Raw genomic sequence first — 18,119 nt, forward strand, 5'->3', positions numbered from 1 at the left:
AAGGGAAATCCCTAGACCTATGCCCGTTGGCCACTACATGGGCGACAAGAGCAGTGTAGAGTAGCCGGACCCTGGAGAAAAACTTCGGTCCAAATCCTAGTTTTCGGAGAACAGCGAAGACGATGGGCCACTCGACTGTATCGAAGGCCATGCTTGCATCTAGGGACAAAACTATTGCTGCTTCTCGAATGGTAGGTCTATGGCCCATCACGTTGTGGAGGCGCCGAAGATTTAGAGCTGTATTTCTTTCGGGCATCAACCCGGATTGGTCCGGGTGTATCAGTGTTGCTAAGTGCGAAGTAAGTCTGTTGGCCAGGGTTTTGGAAAATATTTTGGCCTCCGCGTTGATCAGCGATATGGGCCTATAGGATGAACATTCCAGTGCGGGTTTTCCGGGTTTATGGATAGCTACTATTGTTGCCGTCCTCTGGTCGCGTGGTAGTACCACCCCCCCCCCCCTCCAAGCTGGCCTCATACATTGCCACCATGTGCGGTGTGAGTGTCATCGCGTTAGGCTTGTACCACTCAATGGGAATTCCGTTCGGCCCAAACGCTTTTCCGGACTCTAGTTTACCTAATGCCATCGCAATTTCTTCGCACAGGACTCTACCTCTAAAGAGTGGGACTCCGTTTCGCCTAGTCTGGGGAGTTTAATATCGTGGAGGAGCGCCACCGCGTACGTTTGTGCGATTGTGAGGGTGGAGGTGTAAATCTGTTCATAATGATACGCTAATAAGTCTACTATGTGTTGGGGGGTTCTGTGTGGTGTAACCAGTGGGGAGTTGAAGTTCCGCGATCCATCTATCTGCCCTCTCTTTTGTCAAGCCAGGCCTAAAGCTTGCCAGCTTTGTCTCCGCTTTCATAGATGGTATGTTGGGTCTTGGAAAGTCGAGTTTTCGCTGCCTCCCATAGATATTCCCTATACCCCTGCTTCTTAAGTTGTAATAAGTGAGCGTTTGCGTCGAAGTTCTGACTTTCTCTTTTACGATGGGTGATTAGGGAGACCGCCTGCCCACGAAGCACTGTTTTGTACGCCTCCCAGAGGACGATCCCAGAGGAGACAAAGCGTGCATTTTCGGAAAAATATTTGGTAGTATCGGTAAGTCCTTTCCCCATCTCTGGGGCCTTAAAGTATCTGGAGTATATGGGGAAAATGCGGTTTTGCGCTGTGGAGTGCCAAGTGTAGAGTGCGCTAAGCGGAGAGTGATCAGAAATGTCTCTTGGTAAATGTGTTACTGTTAAGAAGTTTCCAAGTTCTGCTGCAAGCACCAGCAAGTAGTCAATTCGGGAGAGGCTATTGTGCGCCCCCGAGTAGTAAGTATATTGCCGTGTCCGGGGGGAGCAGGATCACCAGATGTTCACCATGCCTATGGTGTCCAGGAAGTCAGTTAAGACAGAGTGTGATCGATGTTGCTGTCGAGGAGGTGTGCGATCTAGAGTATCATCTAAAGTGGCATTGAAGTCACCTCCTATTATTAAATAGCCCTGCGGGAGTCGGAGAAGGAATTCGCTAAGCGCCGGAAAAGCCATGGAGTGGAGTGCAGGTGGGATGTAGACAGACACTATGTTAGCTATGCGTCCCTCCCACTGGCACGAGAGCGCCGCAAAGCTACCTTGATCATCCGTGATTATGTATTTAATGACAATCTGGTATTGCTTCTTCAGGAGGATTCCCACCCCCCTCGAACCAGATGTAAAATCCGAGTGCACCGCGAGCCTAAAGCCCTATCTATCCAGGGCTTTGCAGACTGTCCCCGTTAAGTGGGTCTCTTGCAACAGGGTGACTGCCGGTGCCTTACGTTTCAAGTATTGTAGAACTAGTCCTCTTTTTAGCTTATCTTGAAGACCATTAACATTCCAAGATATGATTGGTAGTTGCTGCGTGGGGGGTTTCTCATGCATTTGAGGCACCTGTGACAACGACATGGGGCCTGTGTATCATGGCTCGATGCGAATCAGATTGCTGTGTGGTAAATGTGCTGAGAAGTTTAATACCAAACTTCCAAGTCGTCATTGTAGCCATTATGGTGCTGTGGAGTTCGCATTGACAAACTCCTAGCACCATATGCTCTAAATGGCAGCACTTACAACGTCTAAGAATGGAATTAGACATTTTAGGGGTATAGGGCTCATGCACCTGTACCCTCCCCACTGGCATTGTGCACCCAGCTAGAGGGGTGACTGATCTATGTAAGGGCAGTGGGTTGTAGGCATGGCACACTGTGCCATGTCGGCTCTTCACTTTGTTCTGCACCAAGACCTGCAGTGTGCCAAGGCAGTGTGTGTGTGTGTAAAAGTACAGGGCCTCTAAGGGTGGCAAAATAAGTGCTGCAGCCTTTACAAATCTTTCCTGGTCACAGTGCCCTGGGTACCTGTGGTACCATTTACCAGGGGTTGACCTGTGGCCAGAGATGACAATTGGGTTTGGGTTAGTTTGGGGGAAAGAACACAGGCCCTGGGGACCCGATTGGCAGGGGCCCAGGGCACATCAAGTCAAAAGTGCATCAGTAATCTGGCAAAAAGAGGGGGGGGGGGGGGGGGGGGGAGGAGTGGGTACTGCAACAGAAGTTACCTACAGTCTGTCAACAGAAACTACATGTGGCATCAAGGGCAAAATTGAAATTGTATGTTTTCCATAATTGGTGCTCCATTCTCAGGCGATGGGTGTTCAGAAACTGTGTTGGTCCCCAAATGCAGCTAAGCCCTCACCGTTTTCAGCTGCTAAAATACTTAACGTTGAAGGAGCCTGACACAGGTAGAGAGCAACACTAACTGGGCCTGAAGAACAAATTAATAACAGCAATCTCGCAGCCTACTCGGTGCATGCCCGAACCCAATAGCAGAAAAAAAATACAATCTAACATTGAGTCAGTGCCCATGCGCTTTGCACAGCGAGAGGAGTCACAGGACATCCCATGAGACTTCTTCCAAGAAAAACTTGAAAACATCTGACCTTAACACTAGAAGGCAGGAGTATGTTAAGCTTGTGAATCTATAGCCACACATCTAATATAAAATATGTTTCTGCAGTTTCTCTTACTTTTTTTTGCTTGGTTTCTAGGCCCAGGGGAAAAAAAAAATATAGAACACAAACACTTGGCACCAAACTACATTTTTGATCAGTAATGTTACTGAAAACATTTGTTTCAATATTGAGGTCTTTGATAAAGTGCACCAAGGTTCATCTAGGTTAGGTGGATAAGAGACTCACCTTCTCTTCAGCTAGTTGCATAAGTTGTTTCTTTGCCTTATCCACTTCTTCAGCAGAGCCACGGATGGTGACCGTGTCACTACCAGATCCTTCAGTCGGGAAGTGAATGTGCACTCCCCCACACTCCTCCATAATTGAGCGAATAAAGCGTCCTTTGGCTCCGATAAGTGAGTTGTGCAGTTTGGAAGGGATGGAGACTTCCATTTCAGAAATGTTTGCCTGGAAGAAACAAAATAGTAAAGGGTAGAGTCTTTAGAAAAAGGCCACCAGTAAAGTCCAACTTGCACTCTTATAAAGACATCCGGAAAGGCTGCGAGAGGGGATGATTTAGCAGTGGGTCTATTTAATTCCAAGGTTTATAATGGGATCTTTGATACAATACATAAACACTGAAAACTAACCCAGAAGAGGCCAAGGAGTCAAGTGCCCCTTTTCTTCCCAATGTGAAATGTAAGACAAGAGGGTCTCCAATATTCGAAAGTTATTCAGCTTCTTCAAACCTTTCACAGGCTTCTGAGTATGAGAGTCTACTTTCAGACCAACTCTTACTGTTTAGGTGCGATATAAACTGGGATCAGACTGAATGCTGCATCAACTCAATGCAATGGAGAAGGTAACAATACACCTTTCATGTACAACTTGCCCTCCCCCCTCTGTTCACCAGGTACACAGGTATTTGAGTGATCGACGTACGAGTTACTTACCTTCGGTAACGATTTATCTGGTAGACACGTTGTCTAGCCGCAGATTCCTTAACTCAGAATTATCCCCAGGCATCAGACTGGATCCGGAAACTTTTTTGCAGCAGAACCTGTGCGCGTGGGGGGGACTGCGCCACACGACCCCGCCCTGACGTCGTCCTCAGATGTGACGTCAGCAAGTTCATATAAGTCCCTTCCGGCGCACTGACATCAGTTTTCTTCGGAGAAACTTCTCCACGGCACAACGCAGGCCCACCAACAAAACTCTGAAAGTATGGGAACAGTGTGCAAAGAAGGAAAAGATCCGTAAAGCAAGGAAAGCTGATGGCGCATAACATCATCATAAAGGACTGTAACACACACTGTCCACTTACAAAACAAGAAGTAAAGGCAGAGGATCGCTTTGAGAAACAACCCCTGAAAGCGAAGCGTGGGCCCTCCCCAGAGGCTGAGTAACAAGGGAAGAATATCTCGACGGACAAAAGGTAGACTGTTAATACAACGTAGAACTGTGTCGGCCACAAGGGCCGAGCACAGGAAGAACAACAATCTTCTGCAAGAAGGTAGTACAAGAACAGCACTTCCCCCCGATAGAAATGGAAGACCGAAGCACAGCCCAGCAGATCCCAAAGAAGACAATTGTAGAGGAGACGAGAGCTCTAGGTCGATGGAGGAGGCGGGAGGGAGGAAAAGCAACAGGAGAAGACCCCACACTGGAAGGACCCGAGTGGAGGAATGCAGTGAAAGGGAAGAATCTACCGGTGAAGGTGAACCAAAAAGCACCGCTTTACAGGAAGAGAAGCCACTGCATATGGCAATTCTTAAAATTGGTGCACTAATGTGAGCACCTTGGATGAAGACCAGTGCCAACTGAAAGGAGGCAAAATAGAGAAGCCCACCTGGCGAGGTCCTGGCAGAACGGGGAGGATGGGTGGGCGTTAAGGAATCTGCAACTAGACAACGTCTCTACCATATACATCGTTACCGAAGGTAAGTAACTCGTACATCTGATAGAGACATCTAGTCGCAGATTGCTTAACTTAGCATAGATACCATAGCCATACCCCAAGGGGGGGGGGGGGAGGTCTGCGACAGAATAGAAAGTGCCCAATACCATTGAGCCAACCACAAAGGGACGGACTATGGGGAAAGCTGTGGCATCAGCCAGTCAGTAAACCAAGCAGCTCAGAGCAAAAGACAACGGGAGGCAAGGTATTACAAGAATGCCAGAATGGCGCAAGACCATACCAGTGTGAGCATGAGACGTAGAAACTGCACCAAGCCATATCCCAGACTTGAAGGGAGAGTTCATAACTACGAACTACGCCCAGAGCTCAAGGGTGCACGAATTTGGCACCAACGAAAGCTAGAGGGTAATATGGAGGAACGTAACCAGAGCCCACTAGACAAGACTTTGCAAGGGAGACCGGACAGGCAGCACCCAGGAAGCGATGGGCAAGAGGCAGGAATTGAGCAAGGTCTCAGAAAGACATGCAACAACAAAAGACACGCCAAGTGCACACAGTCACAAAGTCGACAGGGGCGGAGAGCGCCACGCTGAAGCACACCGAGGTGGACCACAAAGACAGCATGCACATAGACAGCTACGGAGACCACAAAGTGGCGTAGCTAAGACGAGTATGGGACTGCCCAACAAGGCAGTTGGAAGGCCAAGGGGAGAACGCACCCACGGAAGACAGACGCAGGCACAAAACCTGGGACGACCGTCATCAGAGGAGCTGTCCCACAAGTACACCAGACACCGGTTAGGGAGACATCCAAAGAAAAAAGACACATCCGAAGGGTGTGGCATCCAATACACCGAAGGCGCCCATAGGAACTAAGAAGAAGAACACACATAGCTGATGAGATCATAAGATGTCCAGGTCACCACCTCCCACCTGAGGGGAAATGCACCCCCACAGAAGAGAGGGAATGTGCAGTACATGAACGGGACAGACAAAACCCCCAAGGAAAGAGCATACAGAAGAGAAGTCCATCCCAGTAACCGGAGCCCTAAGAATTCCTAGTGCGAAGATGCAGGAAAGGGCATCAAAGTGCACTATAACCGTGCTAAGAAAAACACCGCCATGCAGAACGATGGCAAGCTTGAGTACAAGGCACCCAACCGCTCCCCGAAAAACGAGGATATAGGACCAGACCTTGCAGAAATGGAGAGGTGGCGGTGTGTAAAAAGGGAAACCAACTGTCAACCCGCGGGTATATAGATAAAAAAAAGAGGGACGAGCCCCGAGACCACGCAGCTTCAGGCGCTATATAGGAGGGACCCACCTAATGCACACGTGGCAGGAGCCAACATTATGTGAAGCATGTGGAAATACACTGAGAAAAGTTAGTACAAGGAAAAAACCTCTAGAAGAGGAGAATGAAGCACACACGCAAGGCTCAAGCAAGGAGAGACCCGTGGCGTGTAGGAGGCAGCGCCAGAAGGCACAACACTGAAAAACGTCCAACGGTAAGATAATGGTGTCAGTAGACGTAGAGAGCCCAAAGGGACCTCCACGGCTGCGTGGCGCAAGCGGAGCCATACAATAGCATACAGCTACCCCACCTGGAGTATATCACGCCCCCAAGAAAACAGGGGAACACCTCTTAAGGCAAACCACAGTCAGAGGACAGAACACAACAACCTGTGGAACACTGCCACAGTAGGCTTCCTGCCAGCCCAAAAATGCATAGTCCAACTGGTGGATGTTAAATGAAAGGGTAACCACCCCAAGATAGGACAGCCTGAGAACTGGTAAGTACAGACCCATGGGGGAGGGCTAAGACACGCAAGGAGGCGCTTAACCGCCGAATCGGCGTGAGAATCGAACAAAAGGACCCCATCAAAGGGCAGGTCAACAAGGCGTTGCCGAATATTCTCTGGGAAGACGCCATCCCGCAACCAAGCGTGGCGTCGTAGTGCAACCGAACCAGCAACAGCTCGGCCTAAGGAATCGGAGGTATCCAGGGCCGAACGGATAGTTAATTCAGCCAGATCACGGCCATCACGGAGAAAATGGAGGAGGTCAATACGAGTGCCCTCAGAGGCGGAAGACAGAAGAGACTCGGCAAACCCCCAAAGGGCCGAAGTAGCCAGAGCCAAGACACACTGTATTGAGTGAGCGAAGAGCTGCGCTAGTGGATGCGAAAATATTACGACACCAGCCATCTGGACTCCCGGGAGGGAGGAAGAAGCAGCTGAGGCAAGGAAGGAAAAGCAGTTTGCAGAACAAGCCCCAGAACGTCTGGATGAACAAACAAGCAAACTGGATCGTTTGGAGCAGGGCGGCAGCGGTGCCTGATAGAACGAGCCACCGGATCCGACGGACGCCGGCCGAGCCCAGGTGCCCAAAAGGACATCATACAGAGAAGCTTCAAACGGCAGAAGCGGCTCAACATTCCCCGAACCGTGGTGGAGGACATCCAACAGCAGGTCAACAGCGGGACCGAAGGGGGCAGCATATTCAGAATACGGCAGCCAAGGAAACCATTCTTGTAAATGCTGCACCAGCCCTGGCAGCTGGTAGCCACCCCCCCCCCCCCCCCCCATTTCAGAGGGGGGGGGGGGGGGGTTGACAAGGACGGATCCGGTGTCGCAGGAAAACGACGTGACGCTGATTTCCCCCCCGGAAGCCTCCGGAGAGAAGTCAATGATCCTGCGTCGAGGCGGTGCCTTGTCCGGCGCCGACTCAACCTCAACCACGACAGGCTCAGGTTCCGAAGAAAGGAACTGTGCCGGAGCCGGGGAGGCAAGCCTACGGCACCGAACCGGCACAGGCTCGGCCTACGAAAATGCAGCTGCCTGTCCTGAAGGCCGAGGCGGGCTCGGAGTCGAGCTGCGAGCGCCAGCAACCACCTGTGACGCCACAGGAAGCCCCACAGGACTATGCGGCGCAGTAGGAGTGCAATGGGGCGAACAGGGGGACCCAGCCGGGCCACGCCCTGATGACGCCATATATCCATCATCCAGAGAGGCAAGGGGCTCAGTCGACGCCGGTGGCGGATCCACCGGCGAGTCCACCGGAGCAACCGCGCGTAGCGGAGGGTCCGAGGACGCCCCAGGGAGAGGAGAGGGACCCAAGAGAGGCCTGTAGGGCCGCTGCATAGGCCGCCATCTGGGTCTGAGTTGCCCCCGCGCACAGGCCAGAGAAACTGGAAAAGGAGCAAACTGATGTCAGCGCGCCGGGAGGGACTTATATGACCTCGCTGACGTCATGTCCGTGGACGAAGTCAGGGTGGGGTCATGTGGCACCCCCGCGCGCAGAGGTGCTGCTGCAAAAAAAAATCCGGATCCAGTCTGACGCCTGGAAATAACACTATGTTAAGGAATCTGTGGCTAGATGTCCATCAGATATGGAGGCTTTCATGTATGAAATGGACAGAGGAGCTCCACTCTGGCGACAATGTGTACAGCAGATAGGGTCAACTTGGACCTCAGACCACTAACTTAACCTATTAATAACCTTCCCACCCCATACAAAAACAATCGTATCAGACATTATGAAAGAAAGGGAACCCAGATGCGAGTACTTTACCATACTGAGTACAGCCAGTGCTCCAGGGTACAAGTAAAAAGACATGGGCTCCTGCACTTTAATTATGATAGAAACATGTTGCATGCTCTGGATTAAGTAATCCGTAACTAGCCTCGCTCAGAAGAGAGGACAAAATGTAAGCACCCCATCAGCATTGAAGCTTAGCTCCAAGTTGACATCAACATACAATACCTAAAGCACCTCTAACGGGCCTACACAATTGTTGAGTTTGACGCTTTAATATATCCAAAATGACTTATTTACAGACATCCCAAAGCAGACTATTAATTTTGACTGGACATGCCCCCAAATAAGTCATGTTCCTACAAGAAAGTAGATGGGACACTATCAAGACTATCCAAACACTAGGCAGTTTAAAACAAGAAAGGTGAGGCCAACACAGCTCTAACACAGCCATGCAAGGGATTTATTTTACTTTTCCACTTTTATTGATTTTAAAAATACAACATGGCATACAGTGTAGTAGGATTAAATCAGTTATGCAGAGCTTCCACCCTCCATGCCTCTCATACAGGCTAGTCCCCATCTTTCATCCTGGTGATACCACCATCTTACTCCATGCGAGGGAACTTATACTTTCAGATCGCCTGTGTCTGCTTCTGCAAAGCATCAATCCCTGAAGATGCTCTTCATGTTCCCCACACTTTTTCAAATTTTTTAGGGCATCACCTACCTTGAAACACCACCCTTTCTGGTTCTACTCACATCCATTGCTTCTTATCTTGTGACCAAGGGATCGGTGCCCCTCCCCACAGTTTGGGTCACACCTTTCTTGGCCACCATAAACCCCAAAATGCATAATATCCTGGGATTCACGACATATCCAAGTCGTTAGGGATCTCTAGTATTACAGGTTGGGGTGTTCCCGGTATCTCCAGGCTCAGTACCTCCTCCAGCTCTCGGATTACTCCCATTCAGTAGTTATCCAGTTTGGGGCATCCCCTTATTGTATGTATAAAAGTTTCCACCTCAGCAGCCCATCTTATGCAATTAGAGCTACCAGCCCTTCGCATATTACAGTGTTCACTTCTGTTAGAATAGATCCTGTACAATATTTTAATTTGCACTAATCATAGCCTTGCCCGATGGTCACTTCCCTAGGATGCAATCTATGTCTTCCATTTCGCTGATATCTTTCTCCCATTTGGTTCTCAGATTTAGGAGACCAATCGGGGAATGACTTGTGAGTGTGCGATAGTTGTGACATTGGTCTCTGGTCCATCTTCCTCTGTAGCACCTAAGCCTCTATGGACGCATGTTCTGGATTGTCTTACCCAATAATCCGCTCCTTGCAGTGGGCAAGCTGCACTTGTATATTTTAGTATCTGGGGTGTCTAATGTTAGCTCGGGGATGTATGCGCACCTCGGGTTTTTTTCTCCAGGGTGCAGGGCGGCTGGATGCAAGGGTGTCTTGAGGTCAGATATCACCTTACCGGCCACTTGCAGTTGGGGGTGGGGGGGCTGGGGCTGTCTCTGTGCAGAGGCTGCAGGCGACGTCGAGGAGTCCTGGAGCGGTCATCCCATGGTAGACTCGGACTCTGGAGCGCTGGGGGACCTTGCTGGGTCCGGTGAGCCACTCGAGCTTCCCTTGTTGAATGCAGTCAGTTCTCCCAGGGGCTCTGGAAGTTGCTGGCTGCAGGACAAGACTATTTGACGCAGGATCTCTGGAAACTGCAGACGGGTTGGTAGGGCTGGGGCCAAGTCAGTTCTCTGCAGTCTCCTCTGCTGGGCGTCTTTAGTTCTTTTTCTTCTTAGGTTGCAAGAATCTGCGTTCATGGTTCAGGACTGTCCCCTAAATACAGTATTTAGGGGCCATTTTAGGGGTCCCGAGGTCAGTAGCCAATGGGCTACAGACCTTTGGGTGACTACACCCTTGGTGTGCTCACCCCATGTGGGGGAGTGAGTACAATCCCTAATCCGGATTGGGGAGTGCCTTCCATCTGCACGATGGCGGGCGCTAAAGAGTGGGCTACACCTCTACTCCCCCACCTGAGGGGTGGGGCTGGCAGAGGTGGGCACACCACCTTTGCTGGCTAATTTTTCCCACCTGTCTTCCCGCTGAAAAGGAGGGGAGACAGGAAGGGGGCCTGCTCCTGACAGCAGGAGTGGCTGGGGGTCGCATTACAAAGGCTGCCAGGCCTTTGAAGCTCCCCTGACACAGATGGCTTTTCTTGGCCTGGGAGAGGTGTGAACACCTCACCCAGGAAAGGCTTTGTTTCTGGGCTCAGGGAGCTAAGGCTCCCACCCTAGGGGTCCAGAACCATGTCTTGTCGTGGCAGGCTGGCGTGCACCACTCAGGGAACCCACCAGAGGCTGGTCATTTTTCAGGGGGAATCTCCAAGATGCTCTCTGTTGTGCATTTTTCATTAAATCCCACAGTGGCTTCATTGTAGGTTTAATGTGCTGAGAAGTTTGATACCAAACTTCTCAGTTTTCACCGTAGCCATTATGGTGCTGTGGAGTTCGTAATGACAAGCTCCCAGCACCATATACTCCTAATGGCAGTACTAAGAATGGACTTCAACACTATTGGGGTACAGAGCTCTTGCACCTGTACCCAAACACTGGTATAGGGCACCTAGCTACAGTGGTGACTGATCTATGCCAGGGCAGTGGGTTGTAGGCATGGCACACAGGGATGGATGCCATGTCGACTCGTCACTTTGTTTTGCACCAAAGCATGCAGGAGCCTGCAATGGCAGTGTGTGTGTGTAAATGTACAGGGCCTTTAAGGGCGGCACAATAAGTGGTCACTGGTCACAGTGCCCTGGGTACTTGTGGTACCATTTAAAAGGGGCTGACCTGTGGCCTGGGATGCCAATTGGGTTAGGGTACTGTTTTGGGAGGAAAGAACACAGGCCCTGGGAACCTGATTAGCAGGGACCCATGGCACATCAAGTCAAAGGTGCATCATTAGTCTGGCACAAACCCAGCTTCTCACAAACCTGTATTGTGCCACCCTAAGGGACCCCCTGACCACTGTCATGCCAACTGCCATGGCAGATTGTGAGACGTGATGCAGACAAAAATGATAACATGGCACACCTCCTGTGCACCGTGCCTGCAGACACTGCAGGCAATATATGTAAGTCACCCCTACAGCAGGGGTTTAAGCCCTAAGGAAAGGTGTGTTATATTACCTGTGTTGACATGTCTTGATGTGCAGATATTCCCAGAGGTCTAAGTCCATTCATGGGCACTGAAAGTGGACAGGGAAGCCATCTTAAGTACATGTACTGGAAACTGGAGAATACGAGTTTCCAAGCTACTTGATGGCTTCACTGAAACCTAGGATGTTTGGTATCAAACATCTCATATTAATATGTCCACACGGATTCCAGTGATGGATTTATTAATACATGCACCCAGAGGGTACCTTAGAGGTAGCCCCTTAAACCTACTAGTCTAGTAGTGGGCTGTCTGGTTCAGCCCAGCCTGCCAACACAGGTGCGCTTCTGACCCGCGACACCTCCTTGAAACAGAATGGCTAGCAATCAGCATTCCTAGGTCAGAGACTTCAAAGGCCTCTGCCCTCTTAAATATGCAAACTCAGCATCCCCCAGACCTTGGAGATGCCACACCCTGCCCGGAGGCCCATTTGTTACCAGGACTGGTGTAAATTATTATGAGTGTAGGTGTGGAGCACACCCAGCTCAGACCCACCCCATAGGTGATCTGCATGATGTGCCCCACTCGAGGAAAATTCCACCATCTTGGCAGAAATTAGGAAACTGGGACAGGGCTATACCAACTTCCCATAGGAACTGGTACTATAGGGGATGTAATGACACCAAGGGTTGGTAGCCCACTGACTACTACTCTTCACTCCCCTAACGTTCCAAAATGTAGTATTTAGGTAGCCCCCCCGATTCCAGAACTTGAGATTCCACTTACTACAAAGACAACACTGAAGAGCTTATCCCAACAAGAACTGAAGTCTGCTGTGAACTTCTGATGCAAAACCCTGCCTGTCGCACAGAAACTCGACAATTGAAAGAACCAACTCATCCTGCAGCTGTGCATCCCCCACAAGCCCCCGAAGGGTGCCAGGACTTAGCCAATCAGCCAGCATCTCCTTTGGACTGGAGGAGCTACTACTCTGCAGCCACAGACTGCGACGTACTGCTTAAAGAAGATGCTGCCCACCGGGTACACCAAGCAGTAGCCGGCCAGAAGGTCAGCACACAAGGTGGTTAGATCGGTCTTCCTGCCAAACCTAAAGATACCAGGACCTCCACGAGCCTTCCAGCACCAAAACACTGGGTACAAGACCCCTAGCCGACAACAAAGCTTGTTGAAAGTCCAGTCCAGACTCCAACACCCTCACAGACGGCCAGCTGACTAGGGACATCAGCACTGCAGAGGCTAGCACAAAGAGCACACATGGCAGGTCCTGACAAACAAGGAGTGCCTTGACGTAAGAAAGTGGCTCTGTATATACCGCAACAAAGTAAGGTTCAGTGTGCACATAGTCCACAGTCCTCAGAGGTTTAGCAGAGGCTAAAGTCAGATATAATCTTACTCTCTACAGTGGTAGCTTGGTCGAGCAGTAAGGCAGTATCAGAGGACAGTGTAAAGCACTTGTTGTACACACTCAGTCAGCAAATGGTCTCACACTCAAGAACTGAACTCTAGGCTAATGGTTTGTACATAAAATTATATGGTGGTTTTACTTTAGAACCAACAATAGGTATCAAAATATACTTTCTCAGAATGAGATGCTTTAGTTAAATACTTTCAATAGGCAATAGACTTTTGAGTGCAATAGATACAGTTGTTGCAATAGGCAACACAATTCAAACACAATTATAACATTGAGCTCAATGGGAATTTCTTAGTAAATGCAATTAATTACTCTTTGGATTACTTTTCTAACCACAGGGCTGGATCCTAGATTCAGTCCTGGGACATTTCCTGGAAACAGGTAAGTAAATAAGTTTTGGTTACAGGTATGATTTTTAAGGAATATTATTGTATTTCAAAAGTTGACACTTGGAAACTTTTTTCACATAGAATCACCAATGTTATCCTATGGGAGGAAATTCACTTACCAGGTAAGTAGGGTTATCATTACTTTGTTACTCAGTGCTGGATCCTGGATTCAGCACTGGTGCATCTCCTGTAAACAGTTGAAAGAAATAGTTTGTGTTACATAGGTGATTTTTAAGGAATATTTGTTTGTTTCTAAAATCTACACTTGGAAGAATTTCTGGTGAAAACCAGGCAATGTTATCCTATCGAGGAAAATCAAGTTAGTAGTAAGTACAGTTGTAACTACTTTTCAGGGTCAGTGCTGGGCACCAAGATCCTGCACTGGTATCTCTCTTGATAACAAGTGAGTAATTTCATTTCCGTTGATCGGCTGATTTTGAGTGAATATTTTAAAGTTTCGAAACTCGACACTTAGAAGAATTTCTAAGAGAAACCAGTCAATGTTACCCTATGGAAGAAAAGTGAGTTCTCGGCTTTTGGGTAAGTACTCGACTGGCAGAGTTAAGGTTCTGGGAATAGACTCGGGGGTCTCCCAGGGTCAGGTAAGTACAGTTGCAACACCCTCAGCGGCACAGGAGCAGCCGGGCGCAGAGAGAGTTAGGCTCAATGTTAGCCTATGGCGTGCAGGGGGCCTTTGGTTGGTGGCTGCTAGCAGGCAGGCCATGCGGCTGTGGGAGCTGGGCGCCTGGTCACTTGATAAGGGCAAGTGGGGAAGAAAAATAGGACAGGTTGCACTCCCAGGGCCCCTCGGGCGGCTGGGTGCAGGGTGCTTTTGAACCGTCGGGCGCTCAATGGATTTCAGTGGAGTAGCTCAATGACGAACAAAGGCTGCAAGCTCGGGGACGAAGATTCTTCAGGTGCGACCACCACTTCGAGAGGTACGTTGGGAAGCTGTAGGCTAGGTAGGCACACAGGAGCTGGGCACAGGGATCCGCAGGGCGCCGGGTGCAGGGGTGTCTTTCCGCATCGGGAAATCTTACCCTCAGATGGTCGCGGTTGGAGGGGTCCCTGGTTCTGAGGCTGCAGGCGGCGTCAGGAGCATTGAGGTAGGTCCTTGGGTGCTGCATTCTTGGTCACAGTCGCCGGCGGGACGTCCTTGTGGTCTTTGTCCACTCCGGCAATACTAAATTTAGGGGCGTTACTGGTAGGTAAAGGGCAGGGATCAATGGGTCCCTGGCTCGGGGTGGGTACACCCCCTATCCTGCCACTCTCCTGTGGGAGGGAGGCAGTAGCCTAGTCCTGATTGGGCAGGGCTTCCCATCTTCAAGATGGTGAGAGCCTGGAGATGTGCTTCACCGCGCCTCCCCCACCTGAGGGGTGGGGTTGGCAGAGGCTGGCACACCCCCTTTCCTTACTTGGGGTTTCCATGCCTTTGAAGCTTTCCCTGCCCATCCTGGGGGAGGAGACCTAGCACCTCTCCCAGGATGTGCATTGTTGCAGGCCAAGGAGAGCGGATGGCACTCTACCCAGGGGTCCAGCAACATGTCTGCTGTGTGGCAGCCTAGGCAGCCCCTCAGACCAGACGTGGATTGTAGGTTAGGTTCAGGGGGCATCTCCAAGATGCCCTCTGTCGTGCATTGTACATTAAATCCCACACTGGCATCAGTGCGGGTTTAATGTGCTGAGAAGTTTGATAGCAAACTTCTCAGTCTTTCGTGGTGCCATTATGGTGCTGTAGAGTTTGTGTTGACGATCTCCCAGCACCATATACTCTTAAATGGCAGCACTGCACTTACAGTGCCCAGGAATGGACTAGAGTACTGTAGGGGCACAGGGCTCATGCACCTGTACCCACACCACTGGCATAGGGCACCCAGCTAGAGGGGTGGATGATGTATGCCACAGCAGTGTGTGTTGTGGGCATGGCACACAGGGATCTATATGTAAATGTACTTATAGAGCGCACTGTCACCAGACGGCCTCCTTGTGGCGTCGTCTTTGCGGTTTCCTGGCGCTGATACTCATACCGCTGTGGAACCCCTCCTGGCTTTCCCTGTGAAGTGTCCACTCCTGGGCACCCCCAGGGTGAAGCCAGGCATCCTTAGTGCTGTTGGGGCCAGTGTGGAGGCTAAGCAAGCTATTGCCCAGAGTTGCAGCGTGGAGCCCGTGATTAGAATAGGCACCGAGGCGAGAATAGACAGGTCTGAGGAAATGGAGCCCGAGCCCCGCCGAGGCGGGAATCTAACCCTGGTCCCTGGCCAGAACTCTGCTTCAGGGTCTGCCGCTCTAACCATTGAGCCACACTACTCCGCCATGTCGACTGTTTTGTTCTGCACCCAGACACTCAGCCTGCAAGGGCAGTGTGTGTGTGTGTGTGTCAGGGTACAGGGCCTCTAAGGGTGGCACAATGAGTGCTGCAGCCCTTAGAGGCCTTCCCTGGTCACAAGGCCCTGGGTACCTAGTGTACCATTTACCAGGGGCTGACATGTGGCCAGAGATGCCAATTGGGTTTAGGCCTCAACACCGTTTTAGGGAAGGAACATAGGCTCTGGGTATCTGATTGGCAGGAGCCCAGGGCACACTCAGTCTAAGTACATCAGCAATTCAGCAAAAAGTGGGGGCATACCATGCAAGAAAGATGGCACTTCCTCACACTCAGCAACTGGCCCCCACCGGTTCTGACCCCCACTCTGGCAGGAAGATCGGCGTGAAACCATAAGTGATGAAAAGGGGTGTGCCAGCCTCTGCCAACACCACCCCTCAGGTGGGGGAGGCAAGGTGAAGCACAACTCCGGGCTCTCGCCATCTTGATGATGGGGAGCCCTACCCAATCACAACTTGGCACCTGCCCTCCTCCCACTGGCGAGTGGCAGGCTAGGGGGTGTACCCACCCCAGGGAAGGGACCCATTGGTCCCTGACCTATACCTACCTGTAACGCCCCTAAATTTAGTATTTAGGGGCACCCTGAACCTTCCTGCCTCAGATCCCGAATCCGAAACAAGAAAGAAGAACAAAAATAAAGACATGCTGTGCAGCTGCTAACAAGAGGACAACACCAACTGACTTGGCCCCAGCCCTACAGGCCTGTTGATCCTCAAACCTGCTCCTGCTAAAACCCAGCATCTCCAGCGGACAGCAACCTCGAAAACCCCGGAGGACCTGCCTGCCTTGCTCATCTAATAGACTGGGGCTCCCACGAGCAGTGGTTCTGCTCAAAACAAGCAACAATCCCTGGTGCCAGCCAGGAACCGCGAATCCAGCACACTCTGCACCTGCCGAGCCCCTGAGTGGACAAAGACCAAGAGGACGTCCCCCTCGGCGACTAAGGAAGAATCCAGCACCCAAGGATCCTCCTCAACGCTCCGGACGACGCCTGTAGCCTCAGAATCAGGGACCCCTCCAACCGCGACCAGCAGAGGGTAAGATTTCCCGACGCCAAAAGGCACCCCTGCACCCGGAGCCCTGCGGCCCCCTGTGCCCAACTCCTGGGTGCCTACCTATCCTCCAACTACCCAACTTACCTCTCGAAGTGGTGGTGGAACCTGAAGAATCTTCGTCCCCGAGCTTGCAGCCTTCATTCATCTTGCAGCTTCTCCATTGAAATACATTGAGCGCCCGACGGCTCAAAAGCACCCTGCACCCAACCGCCGAGTGCCCCTGGAAGTGCAACATCTATCCTAAACTACTTCCCCACTTGCCCTGTGACCAGGAGCCCAGCTCCCACAGCCGCATGGCCTGCCTGCTAGCAGCCACCAACCAAAGGCCCCCTGCCCGCCATAGGCTAACATTGGGCCAAACTCTCTGCACCCGGCTGCCCCTGTGCCGCTGAGGGTGTAACAACAGTACCTACCTGACCCTGGCAGACCCCTGAGTCTATGCCCAGAACCTTAACTCTGCCAGTCGAGTACTGTTCCCATGAGGCACAGGGTCAAGACTGATTTACATATGGCTGGGTTCAAACTGGAACAGCATGGTGAGCAAAAAAACGATGGATTTAGGCCCAGATCTCTGCACTGGGGTGAATCTATGACATGGTTCTGCATTCTGTCCATCAACTGTTTTTGCAGAACCTTAACTCCGCCAGTCGAGTACTTTCCTGAAAGCCTATAACCTAGACTTTCTCCATAGGGTAACATTGACTGGTTTCACTTGGAAATTCTTCTAAGTGTCGAATTTTGAAACCTTAAAATATTCACTAAAAATCAGCCGATCAACAAAAACAAAATTACTCAGTTATCAGGAGAGATCCCAGTGCTGGATCTTGGTGCCCAGCACTGACCCTGAAAAGTAATTACAACTGTAATTACCGATAACTTGATTTTCCGCCATAGGATAACATTGCCTGGTTTTTGCAAGAAATTGTCGATTTTTAAAACATACAAATATTCCTTGAAAATCGCCTGTGTAACAAAAACGATTTCCTTCAACTGTTTACAGGAAATGCACCAGGGTTGAATCCAGGATCCAACCCGGAGGAAGAAAATCATACGCAAAGTAATTGAAATTGCATTTACTTAAAAACTCCCATTGAGCTCAATGTTATAATTGTGTTTGAATTGTGTTGCCTATTGCAACAACTAACTATTGCATTTAAAAATCCATTGCTATTTGAAAGTATTCAACTAGAGCATCTTATTCTGAGAAAGTATTTTGATACCTATTGTTGGTTCTAAAATAAAACAACAACATTTTTATATACAAACTATCGGCCT

General features: G+C 50.4%; 1 protein-coding gene across 4 annotated transcripts in view; it reads right to left on the reverse strand.

Annotated features, from left to right (window-relative positions):
* The window catches only part of HDLBP (high density lipoprotein binding protein), a 933,925-nt gene that overhangs the window by 363,734 nt on the left and 552,072 nt on the right, over positions 1-18,119 (reverse strand). For all 4 annotated transcript variants that reach the window (XM_085634158.1, XM_085634156.1, XM_085634157.1 and 1 more), the window contains exon 17: positions 3,212-3,430. In XM_085634158.1, the coding sequence (XP_085490284.1) occupies positions 3,212-3,430 (219 nt within the window). The remainder of the gene's footprint in view (positions 1-3,211; positions 3,431-18,119) is intronic.

The sequence above is a fragment of the Triturus cristatus genome, chromosome 11 (genome assembly GCF_964204655.1).
Source record: "Triturus cristatus chromosome 11, aTriCri1.1, whole genome shotgun sequence".
Taxonomy (NCBI): Eukaryota; Metazoa; Chordata; class Amphibia; order Caudata; family Salamandridae; genus Triturus; species Triturus cristatus.